Source organism: Lynx rufus, unplaced genomic scaffold (assembly GCF_022079265.1).
Source record: "Lynx rufus isolate CCGP_SWC_20201006 ecotype Redwood Valley unplaced genomic scaffold, mLynRuf1.p SCAF_34, whole genome shotgun sequence".
NCBI classification, from domain to species: domain Eukaryota; kingdom Metazoa; phylum Chordata; class Mammalia; order Carnivora; family Felidae; genus Lynx; species Lynx rufus.
Genome location: NW_025814850.1, coordinates 3,024,893 through 3,045,543, shown reverse-complemented (window position 1 = coordinate 3,045,543; position 20,651 = coordinate 3,024,893). Strand labels below are relative to the sequence as shown.

Here is a 20,651-nt window from a genome sequence, read left to right as displayed (position 1 = left end):
GTCAAAAGGCCACTGCAGAGGTCTGGGCACAGGGTGATGGGACTTAGGTTCATAGGGTGGGGCCAGTGGAGTCAGAAGTAGGACCGGCAACCCAGGGCCATGGGTTTTTTTTGTCTAGAGGCCCATGGAGAAGCCAGCAGCCCGCTCTCATTTTTCCCTAAGAAACACTGCCAGAGAAGATTCCAAGAGAGACTTTTTTTTTTTTTAAAGATTTTATTTTTAACTATTCTTTATACCCAATGTAGGGCTCGAACCCACAACCCCGAGACCAAGACTCACATGCTCCACTGACTGATCCAGCCAGGTGCCCCAAGACTATTCCTCCTTGAATGTTTTTTTCTTCGTCTTCTTTAGGCTGTTGGGGCCCAAGAGGTAAAAAATGAAAGGCAGGTTTGGGGAACCTCAATGAAAGGGACCCCTCCCCCATTTACAGAGCACAATAGAATTTGATCCTCACTTCACAGGCTGCAGACCCAGCCTCTGTGACTCAAGTCCCTACCCTTTCCTTTACACCCTGCCATCTTTCCCCTGTCAGGAAGAATGAGGGAGAAGAAAGGATTTGGTTGTGGCTCCCCTGGGGTTGGAGTCCTGCCTTGCTCATGAATTCAGGACTGGGATTACTTCCCAGAATCCAGCTTCCATGTCTCTTGTACTGGGCATTAGCTTTTCTCTGTTACCATGGGACTTGGGGTCGTCCTTCCTCTTTCAGCCAAGCCAGCTCTGGGAACAGCTTTTGGTATCGAGGAGGAGGATTCCCGGGCCACCAGCAGTCTTGTCAATCATTGGTCACCCAGGGCGAGCATCTGTGGACTGCTCTGGGAAGTGCTGAACCACAGAAGGGAGGAAGAGAGCCCCAGTGTGCCTCACAGCCTCCCCTGGGGCTGATGCCCTGTTAGCATCAGCCCCTTACTTACAGGTTTGGAGACAGGATAGGGCAGGGGCAGACATTTGGGGGATGAGCTATTTGTTATTTATGGAGCACTTAACCACCCTGGGCCAGGCTGATTAGAAGGCTTATTGCAGTCACACAGCTTTATGGCAGAGTGCCGAGGGGCTGGGACCCAGGCTTCTCGACTTCCAGTCTATAACCTTCCATTTTAGCAGCGGTTCTGGTGCCCAGCTGGCTGGGACGCTAGGGTAGAGCCTGGGTTTCTGTCCCTTTTCTGAAGTTTCACAGGGGATTCAGATCAGGACCAGGTTTAGGAGTTGCTGTGAGGTTCTCACTGCCTGTGTGTAAATGGCAGTGGAATGAGGGGAAATAAGTGGATTCTGGAGAAGGACTTTTGAGCCAGAGCAGGAAGAGGGTCAGGAACACGGGTTAAAGAGGTGGTCACTTGTCGCTGGGTGCCTGGGGAGGAGCTACCAGACAGGTCTGGGTGAGACTCAGAGGCAGTCGAAACCTCAGCCTTCTTTTCCTCCTGGCTAAGCCTGGAGGGGTGCTCCCTGCCACACTCAGACGCATGCGCACACACATGCACGCACCCAGGCCCAGGGGGCGTACCACACGACGACTCTGGCTCACCTGCTGGTGCCGTGTTCTACTTGGCTGGTTTCATTTGTTACTGTCTCCCCCTCCAGTTTTCCTGAGAGGCAAGACCTAAGTTTTCCTTCGGTCACCTGAGAGTCCCCGTCGCGGAGCTGCAAAGCGCAGAGGTGCTCAGTCAGCGCTTGGTGAAGGAATGAGTTATGGAGGGGCTTACTGGACGGGAACAGCTGGTATTTGTCCGGCCCCTTTCAGCCAGGGGCCCACGGCCTCCCAGGGCATGTGCTCCTTCATCCCCTTGGCCTTCCTGACAGAGGCCAAGCAGCTGTTGGTCTGTTTCCACAGATGGTCATCCGAGGCACAGAGAAAGGAAGAGATTCATTAGGTTGCCCCAGGAGTCTGGGACAGAGCTGAGCCTGGAATTTCCATCTGTGCTCTGGTTGCTGTCCATAAGACCTCACGCCTATCCTGCAGAGGGAGAGCACCAATACGATCATCTAGAAATCATCTTGCTTTGGTTCTGAACCGATCCACTTAGAGCCAGATTCACTGTCCTTCTTTTGTCTAACTCTAAAGATAAATTAAACTTTCATTCCCTGAATACGTTAAGGTAGGAATCTAGACTCAGAGGTGGGAGGCCTGAATTCCATTCAGGGCTCCATTAATAGCTGTGGCCCTGGGTAAGTCCCTTCCCCTCTCTGGTCCTTAATGAAGAGTTAGAGTCGATCCCAAGCCTGTGACACAGAACTGCCAAGGCAGCTCCGTTGCTAGAGATTCTTTTTTTTGTTTTTTAAGTTTATTTATTTATTTTGAGAGAGAGAGAGAGAGAGAGTGTGTGTGTGCCTGCAGCACAAGTGGAGGAGGGGCAGAGAGGGAGGGAGAGAGAGAATCCTAAGCAGGCTCCTTGCTGTCAGCCTGGAGCCTGATGTGGGGCTCGAACGCAACGAACCGTGAGACCGTGACCGAGGCCAAAACCAAGAGTCAGACATCCAACCGCTGAGCCACCCGGGCGCCCCTCGATCGCTAAAGATTGTGATTCGGTGTGTCTCGGGAGGGGTCCTGGTCCCGTGAAAGGGCAGGAGTTGGGGTCCCATGCTCTTCGGGGCCCCTTCAGCCACGTCTGGCAAAGTTGGATGACCAGGTGACAGTAGCTTGCTTGCAGCAATGAGGGGCCAGAGGCCAGTGGGTTTTTGGCCTTTACGCTGTCCCTCAGCCACCACCTGTCCTCCGGTCCCACTCCCATGCTTTCAGACCGGCCTTCTGCAGAGGAGAAGCAAGCTCGCGGCTTTAGGGACAACAGCACAGAGCTGGGATTACAATGCTGTTGCTGGGTTTTCCATTTCACAGCTTCAGCTGAGTGAACAAAAAAAAATTTTTTTTGACAACTGAACCCTGTCCTTAAGTCTTCTTTGTGTCAGCTGGAGGGAGACCACCTGGGGGCGACGCCAGTCCCAGATTGAGGAGCGCTGCTTCATAAACCGTTTAATAATTGAGTTAGATCTCTCCATTTGGATGACGACTCTAGTGGGTATTTTCCTCTCTCCGCCCCTGGCTGCCCTGGGAGGACGAGCCTGGGCAGATTTAAACTTCTGGGCTGGTCCCCCCACCACCCACATCCGAGCAGCTGCCTCCCCCTGTCACTTGGTGTGTCCTCAGGGGAGGCAAACTCATTTCAGTATAAGCTCAAGCAAAGTGTAATTAGGACAGTAAATCTGCCGTTTTATATAAAAAAAAAAAAAAAAACCCCAGCAAAACCCATGACAGATTTCAAGGTCCTAGAGAAGTGATTTGATGCTCAGGGAGGGGTGGGAGAGGCCTGGCCTTCACTTTAATTTCTTCTAACCTGGGAGCAGACTCCAAGACCTGGTAACCCCGTTTACTCCCCAAAATGCAACATGACTTGAAAAAAGTCTTTTGTGAGCAGTGCCAGGGTGGAACAGCCGGTTGAGTATTCGACTTTGACTCAGGTCATGATCTCGCGGTTTGGTCGAGCCCTTGCATTGGGCTGTCTGTTGTCAGCACAGGGCCCGCCTCGGATCTTCTGTCTCCCACTCTCTGTCCCTCCGCAGCTCTTGCTCCTCGCTCTCTGTCTCTCTCTCAATCTCAAAAATAAACATTTACAAGAAAAAGTCTCTTGTGAGATAGTCTGAGGTTGCAAGAATGGGGACGTAACTTCATGAACGTCTCTTTTAGTCTCTGTGCCTCGCGGTGTGACTTCAGCGCCTGCCTCCCGTCCTCACTTCCTTTACGGGACACTTACTGCGTGAAGGGCTTTGTAGGCATTTTCTCAGTCTGCAGAGAGCCTTATGAGATAGGTTCCATCACCTCCATGTTATGGACAAGAAAACTGAGGTTCCGAGAGACAGGCGACCTGTCCAGGGTTGCACAGCATTGTAAGTGGAGGAACTGGATCTGAAAAGGCCCATTCGCCTCACCTCCTCTATGCTGCTGCTGCTCAGTCTGAGAGAGCCGCAAATTCCAACGCCAAGTTCTCTCCCACAGCCTGTCATCCTTCCCTCACATTCCTCCTGGGCAAGATCCATACTCCTCTAAACCTCAGGCCTAATCACCACCAGCCACTGCTTCCGCTGAGCTCTCCCGTCTGGGCCATTTGTTGGTTGAAGAGGGAGGATTCTTCTGTCTAAACTAGCCACCTAGACAGTCTTAGTGTTGGTGCTGGGGGTTGGGGGGGGGGTTGGGGGGGTGGGGGGTGGGAGGACATTCTTCCCTGTGAGCCTCAGTGTCCCAGACTATAAAGTGGCAGAGACAGGGGAGCTCTGTGGGCATCTGGAAAGTGCCTTGGGTTCACTACGGAGGGACAGGTGTGCCCTTCTTATGGGAAGTTCGCCTATAGCGGGTACCCCCGCCTCCAGAAAGCACTCTGTGTTGCAGCACCTGACCTTGTTCTGCCTACTCGGCATTTTGATTGCTAAATTTATACCGTGTTGGTTTGCCTTGTTTATGAGTGTTTTCTAAAGACTACTGGAGGCCTGTCCTGAGAGAATTTTCCATCTTTGGATGGATCCAGAGTTCCCTAAGCTCAGAACTCCACACTCTGCGTGGGCAGGCTGCGTCTCCCTTCCCTTCCTGTGCCTCCCTCTCCCCGGGTCATTCGGGCATGACACTTATCAGGCCTGGTGTCGTCCACAGGCAGGGCAGGTCGTTCTGGTGTTCCTGGGGTGGGCCATCCCAGCCAGCCAAGCGTGCTCTACTCCGGTAATTCCCCGCCTCCCGGCTCTGCATTCTCGCTGGCCTCCTCTTTCCTGGGAAGATGTTCCTGGTGGGCCTGACAGGGGGCATCGCCTCAGGCAAGAGCTCGGTGATCCAGGTGTTCCAGCAGCTGGGTTGTGCGGTGGTTGATGTTGACGTCATCGCCCGGCACGGTGAGTTGGAAGGTGGTGGGTGGGATGTGCACAGCAACTCCCCTGCGCCCCTTTCTGCCATCTTGTCTCATCTTTGTTTCACCTTTTTATTTATTTATTTTAAAAAAAAAGGTTTTTTTAATGTTTGTTTATTTTTGAGAGAGACAGAGCATGAGTGGGGGAGGGGCAGAGAGAGACAGGGGCACAGAATCCGAAGCAGGCTCCAGGCCTGCTGTCAGTACAGAGCCCAACACAGGGCTCGAACTCACCAACTGTGAGATCATGACCTGAGCTGAAGTTGGACGTTGAGCCGACTGAGCCACCCAGGTGCCACTATCTTACCTTTTTATAAGCCCTTTCAAGGCCTCGGAGGAGGGGGCAGCCTTCTCCTTCAGGCCTGGTCTGATTTCCTGCTCCCTGCCCCTCACTTCCCCTCTCCCCGCTCCATTTCCTCTCCCCTCTCCTTCACCTCACCTTGTGACCAACGTGAGGGGTTCTGCGCACTCTGCTCTCTTCCTTAACTGCTTTCCCTCCTCTCGTTTTCTGTCCAACTGAAAGAGGCACCCCTGGGTTCCCCCATCATTTTGTCCCTAGTCATTCGGGGGCCTCTGGCTAGCCTGGAGTCTCTGGAGAGTGACCCAGCCCCCTCCTCATGCCACAGTTGTCCAGCCAGGATACCCCGCCCACCGGCGCATCGTGGAGGCCTTTGGCACCGAGGTCTTGCTGGAGAATGGTAACATCGATCGCAAGGTCCTAGGGGACCTGATCTTCAACCAGCCCGACCGGCGGCATCTACTCAACACCATCACCCACCCTGAGATCCGCAAGGAAATGATGAAGGAGACCTTCAAGTACTTCCTCCGAGGTAAGAGCCAGGGCCTGGGACAGGTGAGGCAGAGCCCTCTCCTTCCAGGGCCAGGGCCCTCCTCCGCTGCAGAAAGTCTGGCCAGGGACAGAGGCGCTGGCTGTCCTGGCTGCCAAGTTCACACTGTTCCTTTGCACCCCCCACGCAGAGCCCTGTGCCAACCCCCGAGGAAAGGTACACATGTCCCTCAGCATTTAAAGAGGTTGACAATTGAATGAGAAGAGACACTTGAGGCTTTTGAGCCGTGATCCCCAGGAAGTAAGTTGATTTTTCTGGCAGGGATGGGAGTAATACCAGCTGACGAATAATGGAGTCTGGAGACTGGAGTTTAAGTCCTGGTCTCACAGCGTCTAACTGTGTGACTTTGTTGAGTGAGCCAGCCCGTCCTCTCCACAGTGAGGCTAATAATGCCAACCTCGAGAAACTGTTAGGGGAACCGAGTCCACATGAGTGACTGTCGATCACCACACAGTATAACCCACGGTCAAAGTCAGATTTGGTGCTGGTCGAGCTGCCTGGGAAAGCTTACAGACTGGACACCGGGGAGGGTCCCAGATGGCCAGGGCGGGTGCAGGGTGGGGGGTTCTAAGCAGAGGATAATCCTTTGGGGCTAGGGCTCAGTGGAGAGAGTTAGCCTGACATGTGCCAGGACTGAAAGAAAGGAGAGTGAAAAGCCAGAGTCTGTGCTCAGTTGGCAAGAAACTTCTAGTAGAGGTTGTCAGCCTTTCCCAAGCTATAGCCACGGTGCCAGCCCTGTTCTATAGGACAGTGTTGGGCAGGGGTGACCTGATATCATGCAGGATGGGGTCAGTCACCAGCAGTGGAGGAGCAGAGAGCAGTGGCATGAGATCGGGCGGGAAAGTTGGCCGAGGGGCCCTGTAGATCTGCCCACCAGCCTTTGGCAGATGTGTCTGCCTGCCCGGGCATCAGAGTGGAAGGCCTGGCTGTTTGTCTCCCCGTCATCAATCATGATGCAGAGATTTCCCTTCTTGGAGGGCATGGGGCAGCCTTCTAGGTTTTCTTCTGGCTTGTGCACTATGAGCTTGGCCAAACGCCTTATTTTATTCTCTCACGCATCAAGTTCTTATGTAGGGTTGGGAGAGGTTCCACATTCCTCTGGCCTGTACCTCCCTTCAGAAGGAAAGAGATGACAGGCATCCATGACGTTGACCTCCCCCGCCCCCATCCCTCTTCCCCTGCTCTGGCCAGGGCAGGGATGGGCTCCAGACATTCTCCCTGCTGGACCGGCTTGCTCTGCATCTCAGCCCCTTGCCGCAGGCCCCCCTCCCTCTCTCTTCCCTCAAGGAGCGTCTCTGGACTCTTTCTGCCTTTGTCCTGCCTCTTGTGTCTGCGCCAGGACCCCTCCTGTCCCCCACCCAGGAGCGAAGCCTTCTGCCTTTCAGTCCTGCCCTTTCGCATTCGCTCCCTGGCCAGTTACAAGTACATCTGCAGGGCTTTGAGGCCACAGCGGCTCTCCCCTTCTGAAATTAAGCATCGGATAATGTCACCCGCTCCAAAGTTCCCCTGCTGTGTCATCCACCCAGCCTCCCCTCTCCCCAACCACCACCACTTAAATAAAAGCTAGAAAGCTCTTTTCAGCTCGATAAGGTGAAAAATGGGGACGACAGCTGTGGCTTCCACAGTCCCAGTTTTTCCCTGATGAGTATAACAAATACAACTGTCAAAGTTGGTATAATCAAACGTCAGATAAGATCACCAGCTGTTGGGGAGGTCTCTGTGTAGGCAGACGGATGTCTTAATAGAGTCAGGATAGTTTGCAGAGCTTATCAAGCAGGAGGGATGTGACAGCTGAATAGCCCTTTGCCGGTGAACCAAAGAGCTGGCCACGAGCTGAGCTCCCGAGAGGGGCCCGAGGAGAAAGGACAGTGGGGGGGAGAGGGGAGGTGAGGCGGAGCAGGAAAGGGAGATAAGAGGCCCAGAGAAGGTCTGGTCTTGGCTCCTGTTCTGAGCTGGGAGGGGAACGGGGGCATTGAACGGCCCCCCTTCTTCCAGGGAATGGTGGTAATAATAACCATCATTTACGGAGCACTTGGGGAACGTCTGGGTGAGGAGGCGCCAAGTGGCTTACATGCCTTCGCTCACTTGGTCCTTACCACCTTCCTGTGAGGGACGTGGCCTTCACTCACAGATGAGGTTTGTGAAGGGGCCCAAAGTCACATGGGAAAGCGGGGGGCTGCAAACCCAGGCGTGTCATCGGAGCCCACTATCCTAACCCCCTCGTTCAGCTGAAGGTTTTTCTTGGGCTTCCTGAGCAGCAGATCGTGGGAAGCAGGAAAGCCAGCAGCTTGGGTCCTCTCCCCTGTTCCCTGCGTCATCCGGAGTGCCGGTTTCCCCACGACCCCCCCGAAACCGGTGTGATGTGTGTCTGGCTCTGGTTGGAAGTGTTTGTGGCGGGAGGCCATCCCGGCCAGGCGGGCGTCTGTGGGCAGAGGCAGCGCCCATCCCTTTCTCTCACTGCTCCCAGTCCCCCGCCAGCGTTTTGCACATACACAGGGGACGCTGGCCCGAAGGGAACTGGGAGTGCGCAGCTCATGGTGTTTTTGTGTGGGCAGCCTGGGCACCCGCCCTCTCACTGTGGGTCTTGACTGGCCTTGGCTGGTACTGGGAGGGCCAGCCAGTGCCTTTTCCCTCACTGGAGCAAGTTATATTTTATTAGTCATAACCGCCCACCACCTCCAGACCAGCCTCTGCCATCCCTGGCTGGAGGCGGCCTCTTGTGCCAAGAAGCAGCCTCTTTCCTTTTGGGGCTACTACTGCTGCCCGCAGATGAGCCTTTTATGAAGAGTTGGTGGAGAGAGCCATGCAGGACTCTTCTTTAACAGAGAGCCGCACTTTTGTTTGTTTGTTTGTTTGTTTGTTTGTTTGTTTGTTTTTTGTTTTTTTTTCTAGCCAAGATGGGTGACATAGGGCAGAAAGGGCCAGGTTCCTCCTGGAAACTCCCCAGTCTCCTCCAACTCTGGCTGTGTCATTTCCTTGCTCACAAATAACAACTCTTTAGGTTCAAGGTCAAGGCGAACTCAACCCTCTGTGCCTCCCCTGACCACCTCACCAGCTTCGTCGCCCATCGTGCGAGGCCTCTACGGCCAGAGAAGCAGAACCTCGCTGCTCCGCACGCTTTGCTGGTTCCCCCCATTCCTGGAACCCTCACCTCAGGAAACTCATGTTCAAGTATCAGAAGTCCCACCTGGTTTTCAGGACCAGTATAAACGCCATCCCTCCTGCAAGGTCTTCTCTGCTCATCTGGTCAGGAGTGACCCTGTAGCATTCTGTTATGGATGGCATCAGAACCGGCCAGCATTCAGGTTATGCCTATCCTTGCAAGGTCTCCCCTTTGCTAGAGAGCTCTCAATGGTAGGGGCCAATGGCTTCACCTCTACTCCCTAGCCTAACACAGTGTTTGTTTGCAAAATTAAACTGTGGGTTTCCTGGCTTCTCCCCAGGATATCGCTATGTGATTCTGGATATCCCCCTGCTGTTTGAGACCAAGAAGCTGCTCAAGTACATGAAGCACACAGTGGTCGTGTACTGGTGAGTGTGTGTCAGGGCCAGGCCTGACCAAGGCTGGAAAGGTGGGCCCCCGGAGTAAAGCGTGTACCTGAGAAATGGCCCACATCGCTTTGCCCTTACTCCACTGGGCGACCGGGAGGCACTGGGGGTTCGGGCGATTGTGTCCAGAGACTGTAGGTACCACTTCTGTGCCTGACCCAGATATGCCCCAGGTAGGCATGGGAAGTGAAGGCCCCCAGGTTTCCCTAGTTGCTTGGGAAGGGCTCCCCCTGCTGGCCATTGGGGGCACTTCGGCCCCGATGCCCTGAGCTACCATGTTGTTAGTCACTGGATCGCTTTTCCCTCCTCTCCATTTCTCAATTTTCAGACAGCTCCCACATTTATTACTTCACTCAATTTACCTTTCAGCATGAGGTCTCCAGAGCAGGAGTTGATGCTTCTGAGTTATAGAAGAGAAAACCTGAGGGGGAAGCTACTTGAGGGGGTGTCCAGGGTCACCCATTGGCAGCGTCTGTGAATGGACGGTTGCCGGGATGGATCTGTCAGAGTCCAACTAAGGAAGGAGCTTTGTTCTCAGAATCCCTCAGGACACGAAGCAAACCAGAATCTAGGTTTGGCAAACAGAGCCAGATCAGACTGTCAGAGAAAATGAGTCACAGTCCCAGTGGGGTGAGAGTAGATGAGGCTGCAGGGTGTCTCTGCCTCCCAGAAGCTTCCTGGATGCCACCCACAAGTACAACAGACACAGAGGTGGGCACTTGGCTCTGTGGGTATTTTGGGCACAGGGTGGCTCTCCAGAGACTGGTGCGTGGGAGGCTCCTAGCACACGGGAGGTGGGGCCCGGAGTGCTCATGCCCTAAGCATAACCCTGCCTTCCCCCGCAGCTGCCCACCGAGGCTGCCACTTAAAGCCCAGTCTGACTCTGCTGAGCCCAGTGTAGGGACTCAGGCATCCTCATAGCTCCCCCGCTGGCCCACATCTCCCCTGTAAACCTGCAGCTTCTCTGGGTTCTTTAGGCCCTGTTTGTGAAAGACTGTCAACTGAGGCCAAGTACGCTCTATGAAGACTTTGCCCTGGGGTCTTAATACAATTGGAACTTTGCACCAAGGGATCAGAAAAGGGTGGGGGAATCTTCCAGTAGAGGTGAGAACACTGGTCGTATCTGCAGTCACCAGAAGACCCACGCCTGCCCTGTCACCTTTCTCTCGCCGCACTTTCCTTCCAGCTTTGTCTGTTCACTAAGAGCAGAGAGAGCTGTGGTAGCCTGTTTTTTGTTGTTGTTGTTGTTTTAAGTTTATTTATGTTGAAAGAGAGAGGAAGTGGGGTAGAGGCAGAGGGAGAGACAGGAGAGAATCCCAAACGAGCTCTGCACTGCCAGCACAGAGCCCCATGTGGGGCTCAAACTCATGAACTGTGAGATCATGACCTGAGCTGAAATCAAGAGTCAGATGCTTAACTGACAGAGCCAACCGGGCGCCCCCAGATTCAGCCTGTTCTACAGATCCTTCAGGCCCGCTCATCAGCCAGAGGAACCTTTGCTGGAATCCCGGGTGCTGTTTGAGAGAGGCTGGAGACATGTGAATGAGTGATTATTCGCTTTTCATAAAAGAGATTTACACTTTACAAAACTAAAGATCCCCTCATGGATTCATTTAACTATCCGACTATCCCTTGTGCCTTTGAAATAATATGGGGCATTTACCAAAGTGTGATTATACTGAAACATGATTATTCACATTTTTGAGGAATTTGCCAACTGAGGAGTAAGGGTTTGGGTAAAAATCTTATTACCATAAATAGCATCATTCCTTAAACTAACCATATGGGGCTGTGTCTGAGCCCCAGGAAAGGCTGTCTGGGAGCCCTGCCTTCCCATTCCAGGAAGCCCTCTGCTCTAGGCCCACACCTTCTAAGGATGTGCCCTCACAGGTGGCCCCGAGCCCCCTCCATGCTTTCACCCAGATTTCCGCAGCCCCAGATTTGCAGTGTCCCTAAGATCCAGTCCTTGTTCTTAGCCACACAGGGGTCGGCCCCACGACCCTGAGAGGATGCTGTCCCCATAACAGAGGAAATGATGAGAAGTCCTATTTATTTTTAAGGCCAGTATAGATGCCATCTTTCTACAAGGTCTTCTCTCATTGGCCAGCCAGAAATGACTTTCTGGACCCTTCTGTTCTGAGTGGCATTGGAATTAACTGGTGTTCAGGTTGTGTCTGTCCGCAGAAGACACATCCCAGGAGGGCCTCTGGTCTAGGCCACACCTAAGTGGAGACCAAACTGTAGTGATCAAATCCTCTCATCTTACAACTGGGAGAACTCAGGCCTAGTGGCAAAGCGGAGAGACCCCAGATGGCAGAGAACAGCTGCAGCAGCCCACCCCCTCTTGTTCTCACCGAGGGGCTCGGGCAGCCATAGAGCTAGAGAGGGGTTTGAGGTGACCCCACAGGATAGCCTGGTGGTTCCTGTGTAGCCAAAGGCAAGATGGGGGTTTCCCGAGGAAGGACCTAGGTGGTAATATCAGAGGGGGCGAAAGACGTACTCTTTGAATTTCCTTTGGTTGGTTTGTTTGAGATTTTATTTGATTTTAAGTAATCTATACACCCATTGCGGGGCACGAACTTACAACCTCAAGATCAAGAGTTGCATGCTGTACTGACTGAGCCAGCCAGGCGGCCCTTTCTTTCTTTCTTTCTTTCTTTTTTTTTTTTCATTTTATTTCCTTTGAATTTTTTTTTGGAGCTAGGCGACTGGCTGGTGGTTGGCTTAATCTGCGGTGCCTGGCGCTGTCCCAAGGACCAGATCCAGCTCTCAAGTCCTTGCTCTAAGGGGAAGCACCTTGGGGCTTGCCTGTCCCACTCTGTCACTGGCATCGAGCACAGCAGCCACCACCTCGGCTCTAAATGTGAAGGGGTGGGGGTGGTGAAGCAAGGAGAGGGGTCTTTGCGGTGGCTCGGAAAGCTATTTGGGATGCGGCAGGCCCAAGCCCCAGGGGAACTATAGGAAGCGGTCGGCTGGCGGGCACAGGCCTTTCAGTAAAGGTCACCCGTCCAGGGATCCAGGATGTAGCTGATGCCAGATGACCAGATCTTCCCGTCTTACAACTGGGAAATCTCAGGCCTAGTGGCAAGGCAGCAGGACCCCAGATGGCAGAGAACAGCTGCTGCAGCCCTTCCCCCTGCTGTTTATGCCAAGGGGCTCAGGTAGCCCGCCATGCTGCCGGGGTCCTCAGAGAGTGAGGTGAGGCGGGGGTAGCCCCCCTCCCTGACTGTGGGCCCGAAAGAGGGTTGAGGGAAGGGGCTGCCCGCCCCTGTCACTCGCCAGCGGGAGGGAGGCTGGGGCCTACAATGCCTGAGCAGCCCTCCTGTCTTGTCCTTAGTGACCGGGACACACAGCTGGCGCGGCTGATGCGGCGGAACCACCTGAACCGCGAGGACGCGGAGGCCCGGATCAAGGCCCAGCTGCCCCTGAAAGACAAGGCCCGCATGGCCCACCACGTCCTAGACAACTCGGGGGAGTGGAGCGTCACCAAACGCCAGGTGATCCTCCTGCATGCTGAGCTGGAGCGCTCCCTGGAGTACCTGCCACTGAGGCTGGGGGTCCTGACAGGTCTAGCCGGCATTGCGGGCCTCCTCTACCTGCTCGCCCGCTACCTCCTGCCCTCCCCCTAGCTGGGCACTCCCAGCGCAGGAGGCCCCAGGCCTTGATCTCTCTCAGAGGCTGAAGCAGGTCACAACTGCATCCTGTTTCCTCTCTAGCCCCTCAGCACACACGCCCTGTGAATCTGGGCTGAGCCCTGCACTGGGCCGACCCTTCTTTGGAGTGCATCCTGTCTGAGGCAGAGAAACAGCCCTCTGTCAGTAGATACTCCTCCTCACCTTCCCTCGGGCCCCTCCCTCTGGAACCACCTATGGAATGGTATCTGTGATGGGGCGTGAAAGCGATGGTGGGAAACTGCCAATTTCTTGGGGGTGCGGGTGAGAAGCACTCTCTCTGTGGCCATCGGCAGTGTTTAAGCTGGGAGGTTCCCTGGGGCCTGAACCCTCTCCAAGCACATGCCCCATCATGACCGAAACCTGCCATGTGGAGCAGGGAAATAATTTTGGACCAACGGCTGCCACCTTCGGACAGGATTCTCTAGGTTGAAGCCCTGGGCCAGGATGCAGTGAGAACTCCCTCGTAGGTAATGCTGTAGCTGGGCCCCTCGGGGGATGACCCACTGCCCCACCTTGGCGTTTCTCCCGCATTCCCCACACCTGCTCACCACCTGCCACCAGTCTGCCTCCCACTCCGTGTCCTCTTTGCCCTGAACTCTTGGTAGCCCACGCGCAGCAGGCTGTTTCTTGCCCCTGTGCCTTCTCTGTGCTGTTCCCTTACCTAGAATACCTTTTGTTTCTCTGCAGTGGGTTAACTCCCAGCTCAAGCACCATCTGAAGCCCCAGGCTGGGTCAGGTGCTCTGGGATAGCCTCCTTCTCTCCCCTCCGCTGTGTTTTACTTTAATCCACAGAACTGTAATCTGCCAAAAGCTGGGTGGTCTCTCCTACTAGACTGTAAGCCCCTAGAGGGTAGGGACTGTTCATCTCTGTGTTTCTGGCGGAGAACCTGACTTGCCGTGGGTGCTTAATAAAGTGTTGATCTGAAGTGCCCTGCGCTGTTTTTCCTCTCGCACCGTGGACTGACAGGTTCCCGATGTGGCTGTGACCAAGGAGTTAACGCTTGGTCTCCTCCCATACTGAGGCCTGGGTCCCTCACCTCTCCACCTCTCCGGTAGCCCTCTGACTTCTCGTGGGGCCCCGGGAGGACTCCATCTAGGCCCAGGCGTGCCCTGTGGGAGGTGGGTGGAGGTGCTGGGGCCGGCCTCCCACTCGCTCGCTTCATCTTCCTTCCCTGACCAATTAGACCAGCGCACACTTCAGCTCTCTCTTGCCGGAGCTGGCAGACCTGCTGAGGTGCTGATCCTGCGGCCAGCAGCCTATTAAGGCCACAAATGAGTGTGACAAATGCAAATGCTGTGGTGGCCATATTTAGTGCCCCCTTTCCCAGAGCTGCTTATACCTCGGAGGCCAGCTCATTAAGTCACCACACACCCCCGAGGGGCAAAGAAAGACTCAGCAAGGAGGTGTCTGGCTGTGTGGGAGTGGGGCAGGGGGTAGGGGTGGCAGGGCAGGATAGGACCCAGTTCTGTGGGACCTGGCAAGAGGAGGAAAAGGAGAAAAGGCACGGACCCCTTACAGCGCCCTGTCCCCCCAGTCGTTGAGAAAATGACTCCTCATGAATGCCTGTGACGTTCTGGACAGTGTGCTGTATGCGCAACACCCTATAGCTAACATAACCGATCACTGATTCCCGCCCCAGAGAGGTGGAGGGATCTGATTCAGGTCACAGAGCCAGGCTCCGGACCCCTGCTGGCCACACCTCTGAGATTTCTCAGGGAGCAGCAGAGCTGGGCTCTGCCTCCTTTTTTTTTTTTCTTTTTTTTTTTTAATTTAATTAAGAAAAAAAAATTTTTTGAGAGAGTGAGGCCTTTCCCAGGGGCAGAGAGAGAGAGGGAGAGAGAGAATCGGAAGCAGGTTCCCTGCTATCAGCAGCAGAGCCCAACGATGGGCTCAGTCTTTTGAACCATAAGATCATGACCTGAGCTGAAATCAAGAGTCGGCTGCTTAACCTACTGAGCCACCTGCCCACCACGCCCCCCCTCCCCCCCACTGCCTCTGCCTCCTTAATGTGACCTCCTGACTGGAGCTTCTTCTATCAAGTTAGCTTTATAATGCTTCCATCAAAGGACTTAAATGGAGGACAGTGAAAACCCTTTGCAAACTGTACAGTTCCAAAAAATTTTTTTCTCCCCTGCAGAATCTGATGCAAAAATGTCAGAGGATGGCCAGACTGGAAGGTGTACAGAAAACACCAGCCAGTCCTCCTGGTACCCTGGTCCTGCCCCACCTCCCACCTCCCACTTCGCTCCTTTCCGCTCCCCTTTCCCAGGCTTTGTAGCCCAAGGCAGCCTTAGAAGGCCTACTGGGGGCGCCTAGCTGGCTCAGTCGGTAGAGCATGAGACTCTGGGTCGTGAGTTCAAGCCCCACATGGGGCGTAGAGCTCACGTTTTAAAAAGAGAGGAAAAAATGAAGAATAAGGCTTACTTTCCCAGGGGCATGACTTCACGGTCGCTCCTCGGGCTCCAGAGGAAACAGCGGGAGCCAGGTCACCGGGAGCCCAGCCCCGCGCCGGAGCGGGCGGCCTCCCCTCCGGCCGGCAGGTGGCAGCACTAGCCCGGGTTGGGGTCGGGCCTCCGCAGCGGGCGTTTGCAAAGCGGTTACTAACTTTGCCTGGTCCTGCTCCCGCCTCCGCTCCCGGACCTCGGGCGCCTCTGATCCCCTGCCAAGCGGCTGCTGCGGGAGCGCGGACGCGCCGCCTTGCCCCGGGCGCTAATTAAAAAGCGGTGTAGCTCGCCGAGTCCTCTTTGCTGGAGCTGCGGGCCCCGCGGGCTTCTGGCGCCGCGGGGCGGGAGGATGTGTCCCCTCCCACCCCCGCGAGGATGACACGCCTGGGACCCCGGCCTCCCAGCCTCCACCTGCGCGCTTGGGCCCCGCGCCCCATTGCCGGACTCTGGGCCTTACCTATGCCGCGGAACAACAAAGACACCAGTGAAGGCTGCGCACGGCCTCTCGGTGGGGGCGAAGGCGACAGGCAAGGCCCCTAAAACCGTCCCCATCCCCAGGCTCGGGCTGGCCCTAGGGTAACTAGCAGAGCTTTACCGTTTACAAAGCACATTCACGCAGTTATCTCCTTGAAATCTGTCAACTCTGCGAAGGGGTGAAGGAAGCAGGTCTAGAATTTACGGTTGAGTCGTCGGGCCCAAGTAACCAACAGGCACAGTCACCAAGTTCTGGACTCCCAGTACATGCCCCTCCCACTACCTTCACGGTGGCTTTAATTACACCTTGGGTCTTTGTCTAGGAGTTACTGTCAACTCCTCTTCAGATGTCCAGTTTCTTTCTTTCCTTGGGGAGGTTGAAAGGAGGGGCAGGGGGAGGTTCGGGACACTCCATAATGAGCCTCCTTGGCTGGATACTGGATGGCAGAGGGACAGCCAGGTCTGCTAAGTGCCCCTTGTTCTGACAAAAGCACTTTAGGTCAGGAGGAACCAGTCTCAGGGGCAGGAGAGGGAATGGGGGGGGGGCAGTGATGACCCTGGGCCTTGGGGCCACATAGGTGATGGCAGGGGAGATGCGGGCGCGCGCGCGCGCGCGCGCACACACGCACACACACCAGAGATGGCAGAAGAGAAGGAGCCAAATGAAAGGGGTAGTGAGGCCCTATGGGCTGCTTTCCCTCTCCTTTCAGAAGAGACTTGGCCGTGGCTCCTCTGTGTCACCCACAGAGCTGAGGCTGCACCTAGCTGGGGCCCAATCCTCCTTGTGCTCCCCACCCTCCCCTCCCCGTCGCTCAGATTCCAATACAATTTCCAGCTAACCAGCATGTCGATAGAACAAGTCGGGCAGCCGGATTGCTGGCCAATTACAGGAAATCATTCTGCTCCACAGCTCAGCGCCCAGGGAGAGAAGGGAGGGAGGGAGGGACTGGGAGGGAGCGGGAGCCCAGCTTGCAGGCTGGGAAGCGGTTTGGCTTCAGCTGAGGAGTGCGGCAGCCCTTAGGAGGGACCAGGGTGGGAGAGCACGGGTGGATGGCGGGAGGGGGCGGGGGGGGTGCTTTTGAGGGCAGTCCAGGCGGGGGCTCTTCCTCATCCTTACACTAAGCTCTGGGTCCAGCTCCTCTGTAATAAGAGACCCATATCCCAAGCCACGAAGAGAACTGGGCACTGAGGGCCCATGAGGAGGGCCCGGGAGGTGAGGCAACAGCTTGGAATAGAAGGCAGACAGAAGGGGGGATGATGAGACCAATCTCCCCCAGAGCCCTGTGTTTGGGAATGGGGTAGGCATCCAGGCCTCCCTGGCCCAGAGGACCCTGCAGAGACATCTGGGTGCCTGGAAGCCATCCATGCACAGAAGCAGCACCTGTGTTACCACACCCAGCTGGGAACCAAGGGGATCCTGGGGGGGGGGGCAGAAGAGGGTGTTTAAAGGGGAGGAGGGGAAGAAAGGGGCTGCAGCCTGCAGCTGAGTGGACCAGCATCAGCCTCACTCGGTGAAGGGGTAAGTCTGGAAGCCACCTTTCTGCCCCCAAAGGTGGGGCACAGCCATATGGGAGGGGACAAGGACTTCCTCACTTAACTTCTCAGCCCCTCTGCCTTACCTCCCACACCCGGCCCTCAAGAAACTTTAACTCAGATGGAAGGACCCCAACTCCCCCCATGTCAATCCATCTGAACCTGCTCCTACCCTCCACACTGACCTGGATGCCTCTGCCACCCCCACCCCCATCCCTCAGCACATCTTTCCCAGAACAGTCTTAACTACCCCTCTGGGCTACCCCACTCCGCAGACCCTGAGATCCCTCTGCTTCCCAACACCCTTGATTAGCTCCCTCCCCTTTCCAGCACTAGGGTCTCTCCCCCAAAGAACTGAAAGATCATTGAGGGACAGAAACTTTTCTGTGCAGTGAATGACTATTGTTGCCATGTTTGTCTTGAATGCCAAAAGGAGGCAACTGTGACCCAAAGATCCTTCCTCTGCCCCAGGCTGTAGCCAGCTCCCTAGAACCCCTCCCCATTTGCCCAGGATCTCACTGTTCCTCCCAATTACGAACCCTCTCCTTCAGACCCCACCAGGGGTGGGGCCTGGCTTGGATACAGGCCAAGTGCTTAGGCCAACCCAAGGGTAGACAAAGGGGAGACAATAGGAGAGGAGATGGGCCTTAGGCTCCCAGTGCGCCAGGAACGCTGCGGCGCCCAGGAAAGACACCGAGTGAATGCTGTTGAAGGGCAAGGCCATCATCAAAGTTCCTTTGGTGGGTGCATTGGGAGAAGGGGGTCAGCGCCCTGGGGCCCCTCCTTCCCCGGGGCACCTGCCCAAGAACACAGGCTTGGACGTCCGGAGTGGGATGTCCAGGCTGGCCCTATTTGTGTTCCCCGCTTGGCACGCAGTGGGCTCCCCGAGCTCTGCCGTGCTGATTAAGCCGAAGCTCCCCACTCGAAGCGCCGCCTCCGCCGGCCCTCCTCCGGGCTCTGCCTCTCGAGGGCCCGGCGCCCGGTGCTCGGCGATCCGGAAGAGGGCGCCCGCCCCGCCCGCGTCTGCGTTGCCCCCCGCCCGGCGCGCGGCTCTCGCAGCCCGCAGGCTCCGCGCCATCGATCGGGCCGCGGGGACCCGGGCGCGCCGCCTTCCCTCCCCCCCCCCCCCCTTCGCTTTTCGCTTTTAATTGAAGTTTGTTTGAGCAGAGTGCGGAGCGGGCAGAGGCAGAAACCAAATATTTAGTTGCTGCAAATTGGCACCTCCAGATCAATTACCCGGCCCGTGTCAGGGCCCGCGCCGCCCCCCCGCGCCCCGCGCCGCCCCCCCGCGCCCCGCGGAATCTCAATGCCGCGCTGCCCCCGCACGCGCCGCCCGCCTCCATTCCGCCGCACGTTTCTCATCAGCTCCAGCCATACATCACCCGTGGCCGCGAGGGGAACAGATTTTCAATGGGAAAAGTTCCCCGGGAGGGTCCTCGTTGCTGATTCCCGCCGCGCCTTGCGCTGTCTGGCCCCCGCCCTCACCCGGCCTGTCTGATGGGGACAGCCCCCAGTGGGAGTGAGCTAGAGTGAGCTCCAAAAAGAAAAAGAAAAAAAGAAAAAAGAGTGAGCTCCAAAGCAAGGACTTTGGGTCACAGGGACTTGACCCCAATCCCACTAACTCCTCTTACCCTCGGGGTGACCTAGGAGAAGTTATTTATGCTCCCTGAGCCTCAGTGTCCCCATCTGTAATAAGAGGCTCAATCTTCACCTTGCAGGGTTGTTGTGGAAGTCAACAGGAGAGAAGGATAAAGCCCTGTACTGGGCTAGCACATGGTGACTCTCCATAGATATTAGTTCTCAGCCCTGCTAGGGGGGAAAATAGGTTCCAGAATGAAGTAAGGAACACTGAGTTGGAAATAACTCAATCAAGCTACCGGAAAATACCAAAGGGAAAGCAGGGGGTAGCCGGCCCCTCAGAGTCCCTGGCAGAGGCTGAGCAAACAGCAGGACTCCGGCTCCATCAGGGAAAGGTTTGACCCCAGCCCGGGTGCATCTGGGTACAACCAGAAGAGATGCTTCTCAGTGTCAAGGATGGGGAGTTAGATGGGCCTGAAGGTGAGCAGACGGAGCCATGACCCCAAGGCTGGGCCAGGGAAGGAGGCTGGAGGGTTCTGAAGGTCACCATAGACTGAGTGCCAGGAGGCTACGCCCATGGCAGAGAGTGAGGTGGTAAGCCCTGCAGAGTCAGGAAGCTGGGCTGTAGTTGAGGCCTGCCTTTTTCCAGATGTATGACCCCGGGCAAGTCATTGAAGCAGTTTTCCCATGTGTAAAATGGGGCCGACACTCTACCTCCCAGAGCATTTGTGAAGAATACAGGAGACAAGGTATGTGAGAGAGCAAGAAACTCACCGGCAAGCATTAAGAAGTTGGAGCCTCGGCTCCTGGCTGGCTCAGTTGGTGGAGCATGCAACTCTTGATCTCGGGGTTGTGAGTTCAAGCCCCACATTGGGCATAGAGATGACTTAAAAAAAAAAAAAAAAAGATGTGCGAGTTCCCATGCTCAATGTTGTTTCCATTCCGAGAACCCCTTGAGGGAACTGGAGTCAAATAATTTGACATTTTTAAATGGCTGCCTTGCCAGACAGAGTGACAGGCATTCTGGGTGGGAGGAAAGGTGTGGGGAAAGGCTGCGGGTCTCAGGCTTAGGGCTCTGAGAGCCTTACCTCGACTCCTCGGGGCCAGGGTTACCCATGCCTGGAACAAAGGTTTGTTTTTTTTTTTCCTGTCAGCATCAAAGTCCGGATGGAAGGCCAAGGCTTACATGGACTCTGGAGCCCCAGTGGGAAGTAAATTCACTCCTCAGCCCCTTGATTTTCCCAACTGTGAAATGGGACCATAAATGGTGAGCCACTAATTACAGGGTGCTATTTGGACTGGTGGGTGACCTCCAGAGGTTACCTTCCACACAGGCCCCTCTCCCACCTGCAACAGGTTTATCTTTGCTGGCAAGACACCTCCACCAGCCTCCTCGGGGGATGGCAGCCACTGTCAAGTCCTTCTGACTTGACACAGGAAGTCCTTCTGACAGTCTATCTTAAATCTCTCACCACTTCCTTCAGGGCAAAGTTAAAGAACGAACAACAAAAGATAAATGCTTACGGAGAGGCAGTGCACGCTATTTTTTAAAAATACCCCCAAAGAGGGCAGGGGGTGGGACTTAGCTTCGGACACAATGGTCTTTACACTAAACATCTTGGCGATAAATATAGCTGTGTAATTCTTTTTTTCTCCTTGGCAGAGAGAAA

General features: G+C 55.4%; 1 protein-coding gene and 1 long non-coding RNA gene across 2 annotated transcripts; one reads left to right on the top strand and one right to left on the bottom strand.

Annotated features, from left to right (window-relative positions):
• Positions 1-3,938: 3,938 nt before the first annotated feature.
• LOC124522168 (uncharacterized) lies at positions 3,939-20,068 on the bottom strand. The gene is made up of 2 exons (XR_006964677.1): positions 19,756-20,068; positions 3,939-4,948 (listed from the first exon to the last, which is right to left on the bottom strand). It is a non-coding gene; the product is annotated as an uncharacterized LOC124522168 (long non-coding RNA).
• Positions 4,755-13,877, top strand: DCAKD (dephospho-CoA kinase domain containing). The gene is made up of 4 exons (XM_047093426.1): positions 4,755-4,866; positions 5,507-5,710; positions 9,172-9,259; positions 12,615-13,877. Exons 1-4 carry the CDS (start codon positions 4,755-4,757, stop codon positions 12,904-12,906), a joined length of 696 nt encoding a protein of 231 aa, XP_046949382.1. The 3' UTR covers positions 12,907-13,877.
• Positions 20,069-20,651: the final 583 nt, after the last annotated feature.

Bases quoted from the DNA above. Each gene is read 5' to 3' on its own strand.
- DCAKD (XM_047093426.1), top strand. From the start codon at position 4,755: ATGTTCCTGGTGGGCCTGACAGGGGGCATCGCCTCAGGCAAGAGCTCG. The intron at 5,711-9,171 runs GTAAGAGCCAGG...GCTTCTCCCCAG, and splicing joins CTTCAAGTACTTCCTCCGAG to GATATCGCTATGTGATTCTG. The intron at 9,260-12,614 runs GTGAGTGTGTGT...TCTTGTCCTTAG, and splicing joins CACACAGTGGTCGTGTACTG to TGACCGGGACACACAGCTGG.